Source organism: Protobothrops mucrosquamatus, unplaced genomic scaffold (assembly GCF_001527695.2).
Source record: "Protobothrops mucrosquamatus isolate PMUCROS unplaced genomic scaffold, P.Mucros_1.0 scaffold418, whole genome shotgun sequence".
Lineage (NCBI taxonomy): Eukaryota > Metazoa > Chordata > Lepidosauria > Squamata > Viperidae > Protobothrops > Protobothrops mucrosquamatus.
The window spans coordinates 146,838-158,734 of NW_015386747.1; the positions used below are offsets into that span (position 1 = coordinate 146,838).

General features: G+C 44.3%; 1 protein-coding gene across 1 annotated transcript in view; it reads left to right on the forward strand.

Moving 5' to 3' along the window:
- Positions 1-8,440: 8,440 nt before the first annotated feature.
- Positions 8,441-11,897, forward strand: part of NOXO1 (NADPH oxidase organizer 1) — a 10,654-nt gene continuing 7,197 nt past the window's right edge. Inside the window, exons 1-3 of the mRNA XM_015816250.1 lie at positions 8,441-8,515; positions 8,603-8,678; positions 9,546-9,726. Coding sequence (XP_015671736.1) covers positions 8,441-8,515; positions 8,603-8,678; positions 9,546-9,726 — 332 coding nt within the window. The remainder of the gene's footprint in view (positions 8,516-8,602; positions 8,679-9,545; positions 9,727-11,897) is intronic.

Sequence of the window (11,897 nt, forward strand, 5' to 3'; positions counted from 1 at the left end):
CTTTGGTTAAGTTTCCACCAGTTTTTCTTCTAATTTCTTTATAACTGTAGCCTTGTTCACTTAATACTACTATTTTACATCGCTTTCTGGGCGACCAGTCAACTCTTTGCACCATTACTTTAATTTTATTATGTTTTACAAGCTCACTAAATGAAAGAACACAAAAAAACCCAGCCAACTTGATAGCGATCACATAACACCCTGACAAATGTCCTCCTCTCAGCTTCAATACAAGAGATCAATAACTGAACCCTACTGTGATCTGATTGGCTCATTGCCAAAACAAGATGATACCTGATTGGCTCTCTAAACACTCATGCTCATTGGCTACAATCACATGAAGGAAAGCTACCTGATATCAACCTAAGCAAGTTGTGCTTCCTTTTTCTGGTTATTTGGCTATAACCTTTCATGGAATACAGTACAGATAATTGAACAAACTTTGTTGCATTACATTCTTGATTAAATTATCTTTCCATTGATATATAATTTTATGGTACTACTCCAAAATAAAGTGGTGTTATTAGCCATCAAACCTAAAAAAAAAAACTTTTCCCAAAAGGTTTCCACAATTTTGGCCACTGCTGTAGGATGTAAAAGACATCTGCCAATACTGTATGAAAACACCTGAAAAGCAACAGGCCAGCTTCCCTGGAAGGAAGGGAGGCACCACAGTAGAGAAGATTCCGCCTGCAATCAACAGACAATCAGATGTGTTGCTTATACATGTTTCTATGGGGTGGAGAGACTTTCTCGAAAAGAGCACCCATCCATGATTTTCAGATCGGGGCTGTCTTATGAAGATGGAAGGAATCCTACAAATACCCAGGCCCTGGAATCATTTACATCAGGGGTAAAGTACCTGCAAGTTCTACGATATGGTTATACTACAGTTCCCATTATCCCCTCCGAACCAGCTACGCTAGTTAAAACTGCTGGACCTCTACTTCAGCAAAGTCTGGGCAGCCAAAAATTCTCTCACTTTGGTTTACAGTTTTGGAGAAGCCCTAAACACTGTACTCTCTGTTTGGCTTTGTTGTAAGTAATGGAGAGTCTAGTGTCGAATGGGTTATTCTGGGCTACTTAACTTTGAGATCAGGTGAATAGTAATCTCATTAAAGCAATCATAAAAAGTGCCAAACTATTGATCTGCTTTCTGAAGAGTCACTGAAAAAAACGGAACAGCTGCTCAACAGCTGCCTTACAGAATTGAGAAATTAAAGAGTCATCACTTTGGCTTCAACAGATTAACTTGGCTATTCTTTTAGAACTTATGGAACAGGTTTCCATAATCCAATCCCTCTGGATTGTTCTATATCACAGATCAAGACAAATTATTTCATGAAAATCATTTAGAACTTCATTTTTTGCAAATCTCTTCTTTGTAAAATGATATACCTATGATATTTTTAAAGGTGCTTTTTAAAAGGCAACTGGACTATGTTTTTTCCTTGAGGAAGACATTTCGCTTCTCATCCAAGAAGCAAAGAGTTGGAGGTTTCCATTAGTACACTGAAACTGTAGCCCCGATATAGTAGCTTTACTGGAAAGCTTTGCTGTGGAATTGCTCTGACTACAAGCAGCCCTTGTTTGGCTATTGTATTTGAGACCAGCAACTTGATCATTAAGCAAAGCAGTTTCACTAAGTGAAACATTTCAATTTTACTTCAGCTTTTCTTTGATTTACAGATCTGTGAAGTTCATAAATGCAGCCGTTGGTCACAAAGTTACTTTTTTGACACCATTGTAGCTACAGAGGGTTGCTGCATAGGCAGTCACTAAGCAAGGATCACCTGTAAAGCCTGTAGGGCAGTGGTGTCATTACCCCAAACCGGCCACCTTACAGTATTTTGACTGAAGCTATGAAATTATCACCCCAAGCCTTAAAATAGGCTTAACCCATTAAAAAAACAAACAAGTAATTTATCTGAGGGGGAAAAAGTGGTGCAAAGTCACTTGGCATTCTTAGACTCAGGATGGTCCTCCCCGCCCCTCCCTTGCCCCTCCCAAGGCCAGCTAGCCCAGCAGCCTGAATAAGGGAGGTCCCAGGTCCATGAAAAGGATGAGCGGCTTCACTTGGCAGCTGGGACTGCAGTGACGACTGTCTCAGCCCAAAGAAGAAAGAGGATCAGGCAAGCAAACTCCACCCCCACAAATGACAGGCTTAACACCTTCCTCTCTCTCTTGCCTGCAAAGCAGCTCCAATCTGTGACCCACCAAATAGTTAGGACTTCAGTTCCAACAATTCCCAATGGTTCCTCATCCCCCCCCCATTTCTATTTTCTGCTTTTCACTCTTACCTCTCTGTTTGCTTTCTTTGGTCTCCTTTGCTTGTAACGTCTATAGGTTTTCCTCCGGACAAGAAGAGACTTTGAAGGCACTGAATATATGGTCGTTTTCTCCTGAGGAGGGACTTTATACCTGGTGCTTCTCCTGGGATGAGGGGGCTTTACCTTGCTCCTGGTGAAGTAGGGTGAGACATGAGGCTCCTTGTAAGTGGAGGAAGGTATATAGGAATTGGCAGACGTGGGACATAATTTCTTATCTGGGAGCCTCTTCTTCACCCAATAGAACACCAACATCAAATGGCGCTTTTTCTTCTTGTTTTTCTCTTCCATTTTAGCTGGACTAAATAAAGGTTTGAGTACTAGTCATCAGGTTGTCTAAAGTGGAATATTATTCCTGCAGTAATGCAGGAAATGTCCTGAAGATGACACCAAATCGACCCAAATGTTAACTCAAACACTGACAATTTTCAAACTCCAGTGAGGATATAATTCTTTAAACACTATAAAACCTTGATGTGACCTTCACTGATTGAAAGCCATTGTCTTCTCTCCTCTGCTGACTCCTGTGTATCATCTGGCTGAAATGGGTTGTGTCATAATGGGTCTTTCAGGCCTAAAAAGCAGGTTGTCAGCTTGAAAACTGTCCACATTCAGCAGTGAATCGTTAGGCAAAAGGGTGCTCTTGAAAGTAAGTTTCCACTGGTTAAAAGCAAGGGGTTGCAGTGCATTGAGCTTTGTTTGCCAATAAATCACTTTAAAAGTATTGGTAGAAAAGCAGGATATAAATTAAAAGTTGAGCTGTATAGTTAAGTCATGCTGGTCATTCCATTTTGACGCAACATAAAGTTCTAGGTATCAATAAAATACAGCATAATCTGGCTTCAGTTCTAGAATAGAATAGAACTGGAAGGGACCTTGGAGGTCTTCTAGTCCAGCCCCCCCCCCTCAAGCAGGAGAACCTACATCATCTCAGACAAGTGACTGTCCAGCCTCTTCTTAAAAACCTCCAGTGATGGAGCGCCCACGATTTCTGGGGGTAAGCTGGTCCACACTTATTCTGCTCCCCTCAGGATCCCTCTCCTGCTCGATTGCCTGTGTTCCCTCTCACTGCAATCTCCTGACTTCCTTCCAAGGAATTAAGGGAGGGAAAATATCACTTTAACTACCAGTATAGCTAAGCGCAACTTAAGGCTGTTTTATTTCCAGGCAACACCATGAGGACACAGCAGACAAAAGGCTTGCTTGGATTTGTTTGCTTTGTGGTATGCAGCAAGTGGGGGAGGCCCCCTATTCGGTGCCTGCCCTGCAGGGTTGGGCACTTCCTGGTCAGATTTCATTTCCTTTAAATCAGTTTCAATTCAAAAAACTCCCAACACTGAAGTTGAAAGGAGGAACGCGTGTCCATGTCCTTCCAGAACTTCAGAGTGCCCACTTGTTTGTAAGACTGAATTTGAGTTGCCCTATATCTCTGTCCCTTTTATAATATTTATTTCATCAGGATTCAATGGTGAATCAAATCAAATGATACTCAAATGCTAGGAAAGATGTAAAATTTGGTAGCGCTGTTATGTCTAGGGTTAGTTAATTTAGGGAAGTTTTACCACCAACTTGTTTGCTGGGAAGTTGCTGATTTGGGCTCCATGTGCTCGTGCTAACAGAGCCAGAGATTTAAAGACCTTTCATGAACTCTAAAAGGAATAATTTGCCTCTGAACATAAATCTGAAGCTTCATGCATCAACTGGAAGGTAAATTGAACCCAATTGAGGGCACCAGTCATTACTTTTATCAATGTCTGATATGTACAAATAGTTTGCCTTTCAAGAAGGAGGTTCTATGTATTGCAGGCTCAAATTATATTGAATATATATATATTAAAAATATCTATAGGCAGTGGTCCTCATGGTTTCGTGCAGGCCTCAATGTACCCGTGTGCCATCTCTCCTGTGGGAGCCGCATTGGCTGCCCATTTGCTTACAGGTCCAATTCAAGGTGCTGCTATGTGGCTTGAGACCAGGTTATGGGAAGGACTGTCTTCTCCCAGTCACATCTACCCAACCCACCAGAGCGGGGAGGCAGGGAATCTTGCATGTCCCTTGTCCTAAGTAGGCCTATCCAATGGGACCAAGAAGAAGGTCCTTCTCCACAGTGGCTCCCTCTTTGTGAAACATCATCCCCACAGAGATAAGATTAGCCCCACATTGACACTCTTTCGAAAGCGCTAAAGATGTGTCTTTCCAACAGGCTTGGGGACCCCAGAGAGGGATGGAGCCCATCAAATGGCACATTTGATTGTTGTCAATGTGGGAGGGAGAGGAGTTATTTCTTTTTATTGTTTTTATATTGGGTTTTTACCACCCAGAGTCACTGAGAGTGAATTGGGCAGCTGTATCAATTTTCTTACATAAATAAATATTCTACTCTTTGTAACAAACACACCTTCAGCAAAATGACTTTGGGTATCTTCTAGAGCAGTGGTTCTCAATCTTGTTTGCTTTAAGATGAGTGGACTTCATCTCATGGCTGGTTGGGGAATTCTGGGAGTTGAAGTCCACACATCTTAAAGATGGTAAGGTTGAGAAGCAGTTTATAGATTCTCAAAGCAAGAGGTGTTGTTGTTGTTAGTTGTTGTTTTTAGTTGCAAAGTTGTGTTCAATCGCGACCCCATGGACAATGTTCCTCCAAGCCTTCCTGTCCTCTACCATCTTCTGGAGTCCATTTACGCTCACGTCTACTGCTTCAGTGACTCCATCCAGCCACCTCATTCTCTGTCGTCCCCTTCTTCTCTTGCCCTCCATCTTTCCCAGCATTAGGCTCTTCTCCAGTGAGTCCTTCCTTCTCATTAGGTGGCCAAAGTACTTGAGTTTCAACTTCAGGATCTGGCTTTCTAAAGAGCAGTCAGGGTTGATCTCCTCTAGGACTGACCGGTTTGATCACCTTGCAGTCCAAGCAAGAAGTAGGTGCACCTTAAATAAACATATTTTTCAGTTGGCTTGTAACGTCCATCAGAGTAGAACAGAAAACTGTCAAAAATGAGGCCTCTGGATGAGGGCCTATCTGCTCCGTTTCTCTCCTATTCATCTGCCTAGTAGCTGGCTTAGCCTGTCCCAAATCCGATTCTTCCAGATGGGCTGGGATTACACCTCCCAGCACTCCCTGTAAATTTCCCAAAGATCCTGGGTAAACGAGGGTGACCCTCAAGCCAACATTATTTCCTTATCACTAAATGCCAGAGTTTCGGTCTACTGGTCAGTCAATCCCAGAACAAGGTTGGTTGTGAAGTTGGGGCAATCAAGGCAAAGGTGCTCCATGTAATCAGAAAGTGCTTCCTATCACAATGGGAAATATTTTGCTTCTGTGCAAATGGACACAAACATTTGAACTTAAAAATGGTTGAGCCTTAATTGTACACATAGAGTAATCTCTGGACATGTTGGGACACCAAATTGTAGATAGTTGGTTTAGCTCATATTAGCCAGAAAGGTGTTTTCCCAAGGAAGCAGGATAAGAGATTATCGTAACTGAAGTATGATGTGTGCAGAAATCAGGGAAATATTTGCAGTGAATCATGAGGAAACAGATGGCACAAATAAAACTCCTGCAACACATTGTCAATATTTTATAATCTTTTACTGATATTGGAATAGATTTTTGACATTACTTTCTTTCTTCAACTATATCAAAGATGGTTCTCCATCAGCCTTGCCAGTTACTGGTACCACCAGAAGCCAAGTTCTGAAGCAGAACTATAGTGAGATGGTTACGCTAAAGGAAGATTTCTGCTACCTTACATGAATTGTGGGATGTCCATAAATTCTACACTGACAGCTGGAACTAGACACATATGAAAATTCTCCAATGAATTTGTGGGCAGAGGAATAAAAAGCTCGATCTTGGTTCCTGGCCATTACATGGACATAGCCATTTCGCTTTCTGAGTGGCAGCACACAAAGGGATTGATTGCCATTGCTTTCCTCCAGAACGTATTTCCACCATCTGAATCCAGCCTACAGGACTGATATTTCCTGGTGATTGCCCATCCAAGTGCTAACCATGTCTGACTTTTATACCTTGGTGTTTTTTTTTTGCCTAAGTGTAAGACCTTACTTTTCACAACACTGAATGGCATTTTATTGGATAGTGCCCAGTGTTCAAGTCTGTCAAGATCCTGAGTTTATCTTCCAAAATGTTGGCAATTCCCCCCAGTTTGGGTGTTTGCAAATTCGATGAGTTCTCTTTCTATTCCTTCAGCTAAATCACTTACTAAGATGTGGAAGAGTACTGGGCCCAAGACAGAGCCTTGGGGTACCCCACTGCATGCTTCCCTCCATAGAGATGTAGTTCCATTGAGGACTACACACTGAGTGCGCTGGTTAGCCAGTTATGAATCCATCTGGTTCTGTCTATCCCACATTTTAGTTCATCAATAGAATGGCTTGCCTCCTTGCCTTGCTGGAGGTCTTCAAGAAAAGATTGGACGGCCGGGTGTCCAGAGTTTGGACTAAAAGTTCTCCAAAGTTCCTTCCAACTCCATTATTCCAACTCTATGATCACATGGTGATTGAAGGCAAGATGGGAGGTATAAAAATGTGATAAATAAAATGTGACCACCATATTGATTCTTTTGCTCCCTCACCCTTCTCCCACGGACTCCCATGCCTAGTATTATTTACTTCCTCCTGCACGGTTTGTTGGAGACGCAATTCTTTTTCCACCTTTGATTTTAAAGATGGCCTTGTCCTTTCTCCCAGATCAACTGGAGGTTTAGTTATCTTGTTTAGTATTTGATCAGTGCTTCTAAGTTCATGAGCCTCACAATCTCTCTACACTTTTTATGTGTTGACAAAAATAAATCAAATGCTAGAATGTTTCAAAACTTCCTGCTTTTATGGGCATCAAGCAATTCCCTTCTTGAGACCTCCACTTAGAGTTAAAACTTAAAACAGATCCGAGTCAGGAGATTCAGTCTTAATCATTTATTTTTGTATCCCACCTTCATTATTTTTATAAATAACTCAAGGCGGCGAACACACCGAATGCTGCTTCTTCCTCCTGTTTCCCCACCACAAGAACCCAGAGCTGAGTCGAGCTGAGAGGTTGCAGCCGGCCCAAAATCACGCAGGCGGCCTTTGGGTCATTTCCCACCTTTCCCATGAAAACTGTAGGCAAGCACAACAGGCAACGCGATGGGGCTGCGGCACACGGACCACACACGGGACTTGGGGTGTGTGTGTGTGTGTGTGTGTGGTAATCAAGGTTGGGGTGGCAGGCCGAGCAGCTGCTGCTTCCAGACGGCGCGCGGGAAGGCGGCGTGACCGCCCGCCGACAGGAGGACAGGGCGCCCGGGCCTTCGGGGGGCTCTTGGGGCGGGCAAGGGACGGGCCGCCTCGCCCTCCGCTCTGCCTCCGGCGCCGCTTGGGAAGAGCAGGCCCCGGGGGCGGGGAGCGGGGCGGGCAAGGCGGCCGCTAAGCCAGCTGCCTGGCCGGTCAGGGCTCCAGAGCGCCTCTCGGGAGCACGTCGGGAGGATGGGCAGCAGCAGCAGGTTTCCCGTGGGGGTGACCGCCGTGGGCTTGCTCAAGCATGGCCGGCAGAAGGTAGCTTGGCCCCGAATCGGGCCCTCGGGAAGCCTGGGCTTTTATGCCGCTTTTGCTACTCATTTCCATTTTTGCACCTAACCCCACAGCACTGGATATTTTGACATTCGGATGGCCTCGCAATGAAGTCCTTTTATGATGGTTTGGATTCATGTTAATTGCCGCGGGTTGGGGGGATCCATGCCGTTTTTGGAGCCATTGCTGGACAATCCTTGCCGTTTTCTTGGCCCCCTTTCAGAAGTGGCTGGCCTTTGCTGCCTTTCTGGGGCTGAGAGAGTGACCGGGCCAGTGGTACCTTTGGATGCCTTGGACCTCCACTCTTGCTCCCTGGGAGATGCCTCTGTCTCACCCCCCCCCCCAAAAAAAAGGCTTAATCTGTTCTCCACTGCAGCTGAGTTGCTTGCCTTTATGACCAACATTGTATTCTTTTTATTTTTAAAATTATTTTGGTATTTCTTGGTAATTGCCTTGAGTTCTATTTCTGCTAGAAACAGAGCATTGTATGATTTAGATTAAAGTGGATTTCGTGTTTTTTTCTCCCCCCCTCCCCCCAGACCTGCATGCTTTCTGTCTCCTGGTCTGACCAAACCCAGGTTCTCATTTACAGGACATTTGAAGAATTTAGGACCCTCCATGTAAGTTTTAGCTAAACTCGCATTTGATGCTTTCCCAGCAGAGCTGGCCACCCGGCAGAAGCTCATTTCCGGCTCTCTTCTTTTCAGAAAGGACTGAAGAGAAAATTCCCCATTGAGAGTGGTTTATTGAAAAAGTCTGACCGGACCCTCCCAAGATTTCAAGGTAAAAGGGAAGGACGGGCTGCCCTTGGATTTTAGCTTGAATTAGATTGGTGAGACGTTCCCTTTCCCATCCTTGCTGCGCTCATCAACACTTGGAAGGATTTACAGAGATATGTAATTTAATGCTGGACGCCTGTGACCTGAAATTGCATTTCCACTCTGGATGATGGAGGTGCTAAATCATCAGCCCCTTTTTACAAATCGTCCACACCGTAGTGCATTCATGTAAACTGAAATACCTGATGGCTTCATGCAGAGGGAAGCGTGTGTGTGTGTGTGTGTGTGTGTGTGTGTGTTTGTTTGTGTGTGCGCGCACGTGCAGGTACCTTATGATGTGGGCTTTAGGGGAGACTTGGAGGACGGGGAAAATGGATGTTTTAAGTTTTGTGGAAGTTTTGCCTATGATTGTCTTATAGAAAAAATATCATTTTAGTTTTTGAGAGGAGTTAAGGGATAAATTAATTTCATAAGGCTAAAAACTCTTCACCTGTCCAAGACTACAAGTGCAGGAGAGCCACCAAGATCACCACAGAGGGGCCCCTTTAGGCTCAGGGGAATTACAAGTTAAAAATAGCTTCTTATCATCCTAGATCTTTGTTCTTTGTTGAAGAAAGATTTGTCAAATACAATATATAATTTAGTTTCATTCCATCCTCCAAAGGATTGATTTTACAGTTTTGATGACCCTTTAAGTGAAGAGGCCTATTTGTGCTTGGACCCCTGCAGAATTCCACACTCCTGGGTTCTTACAGAGCTGGACATTACACCCCACACAAATTGTAGTGCTGAAAAGAAACCCATAGACTGCATGGAAGGGGGCCCAGAAGCGGAGTTCCTTCAGGTTTTGTTCTCCTCTCCCCCTTCGCAGATGCCAATGCGAAGCTGAGGAAGAATCAGAAGCTGAGCTGCTGCATGGAGAGTCTGAGGCTGCTGGAGGTCTATTGCCAGGAGCTAATGAAGACTCAAGCCAAAATCTCCCAAGGAGAAGATGTGATTAAATTTCTTGAAGCCCACGGCCAGGATCTGGAGCCCTCCTTCCCAGAAAACAGGTACATCTAAGAAAAGAGGTTTTCCTGAAGAGCAGGGAAGAAACATGCACTCCAGGAGGCTCAGTTCAAACATCAAATCATCTCGTGGCTTGAAGGCAGAATTACAGGCAGCCATACTTCAAACGATGTGCCTGCTTTCATCTTCAGACAAAGAAAAAAAATCTGCGTCACTTGACATGCAGCATATATGTGGCATTGGGGAGGAAAGAAGCTGCCTCGGGGGAGGATTTCCCCGTCTCCTGGCTTCAGGGCTGAAGCAGCTGGGAGGCCAGTTTGGTGCAGTGGGGAGGTGCCGGACTCACCCCTGGGAGAGGGGCTGCTCCAGGCCTCCCTTAGGCCCAGAACACTGCTGGGAGACTTTGGGCCAGGCCCTCTCACTCAGCCGAACCCACCTTGCAGGGGTGTTGCTGCGGGGAGCATTATGCTTACCATTTGGATTTGTACAAAAATAAAGGTGGGATGTAATAATAGTTGTAGATTTGCCTCCTCTACAACTCTAATCCATGCCCAAGGTTTGATTTTCACGGGTACAGGTATGCAGGTCTTGGCGTATTCGGGTCTTTTCCCGTGTAAGATTGAGAGATGCAAATTGTTTCTGATTCTCCTGGAATCACAATCCTAGCCAAGCAATGGGCTGTTCTCCATGTTCAGTATGTTTTGCTTCAGGGTGGGTGATGAAAAGGAAGTATTTCATAAAAAGGCAGGCAAAACCACCAACTCTGGTATCTCGGAGAGTGCTGGAGAAGGACCAGGGAGACCCAGCGCCAAGTCCCCCCCCCTCCAACTACAGAAAATAACTACCTGGGAGTCAGACAGCTACTTTCAATCCTATCAGGTTGTGGTTGTACATGAGGGAAACTCACACGCAAGCCACTTCAAAGGAAAGGCTAAATATATGAGAGCGAGTGTCCACATCAGCCGAGGAAAACCATTTGATTTCAGATCTGCAGTTACAAGAATAAGAGACAGACGGACTCGCTCTTTGTGCTGTGAGACTCAGAAGTACTGTATGGACTTTGATTTCACTCTGCAGAGGACTCGCTTCCCATAGATAGCAGTCCCTGGAATTCTTTCAGGTTGGCTTCCCTATCATCTTGGCAGAGGTTCCTGGATTTCTGCCAGTCTGCTTCAAAAGGCTTCAATTCCAGCCTGCAGGGGAAAAAATTCATCAAGATATAAATGCAGGGCATTGTTTTCTTATATTCAGAAAAGAGACAAGAAAATTGATTTAGGCCACAGCTTGTACAGTCATTAATTGGCCTCATTAAGGCTGAAAGGGCGGCTTTATCGCTCTAGTTTTCTTCTGTTGCTCTCTTCTGTGCCTGGGGGTGGTGAAGCCAAAGGTTGCTGGCCCCTCTCCAGTCAGGCCTGAAGCCCAGCTGTCATTTGGACCCTTAACATCCTGCACACGCTCCACTCTGATAGGCTGCCTCTCCAGGTGAGCTCGCTCTTGTAAGTGAGAGCTGCTGTTAACTCCATAAAGATCCCTGAAAGAACGGATTTTAGCATGATTCCAATATTACCATTTTTTTTAAAAAAACCATAGTTTAGCAGAAACAAAATAGATCAGAGCAGTCTTTTCCAATCTGGTGTCTATGGAGATTCTCAGTCATCCTGGTCATCGTTGCCCCAAAGATGCTTTTTCACGAGGCAACTGGACTTTCTTGTGTTTCTTTGAAGACTTTTCGCTTCTCATCCAAAAAGCTTCTTCAGCTCTGAAGAAGCTTCTTGGATGAGAAGCGAAACGTCTTCAAAGAAAAACAAGAAAGTCCAGTTGCCTCGTGAAAAAGCATCTTTGGGTTCCAATGTGGTGCTTTCAGAAGATCTTGCACTTTGACCCATTATCCCCAACCAGCACAGTGTCTGGGGATGATAGTAGTCTAACAGTCATCTGAAGGGCACGGGCTGTGTCAGAAGTCAACTCTAACCACTTTATTGCTGATATTACAGCATTCAGATGTCATCATTTTAACTGTGCACAATGCGGTGCGGTAAAAGCTTTCATTTCATCAGATGAAATGTTAATGAATCATCTGGGTGTGAATGTAAGTTATTTATTCAGATTTATTTTTTAGAAAATTTATATAGTTGCCCATGTTACATATTTACAGTAAATGACACAATTTAGTTAAATTGTAAACCAATTCATAGTTTACTCAACCAATTTATGA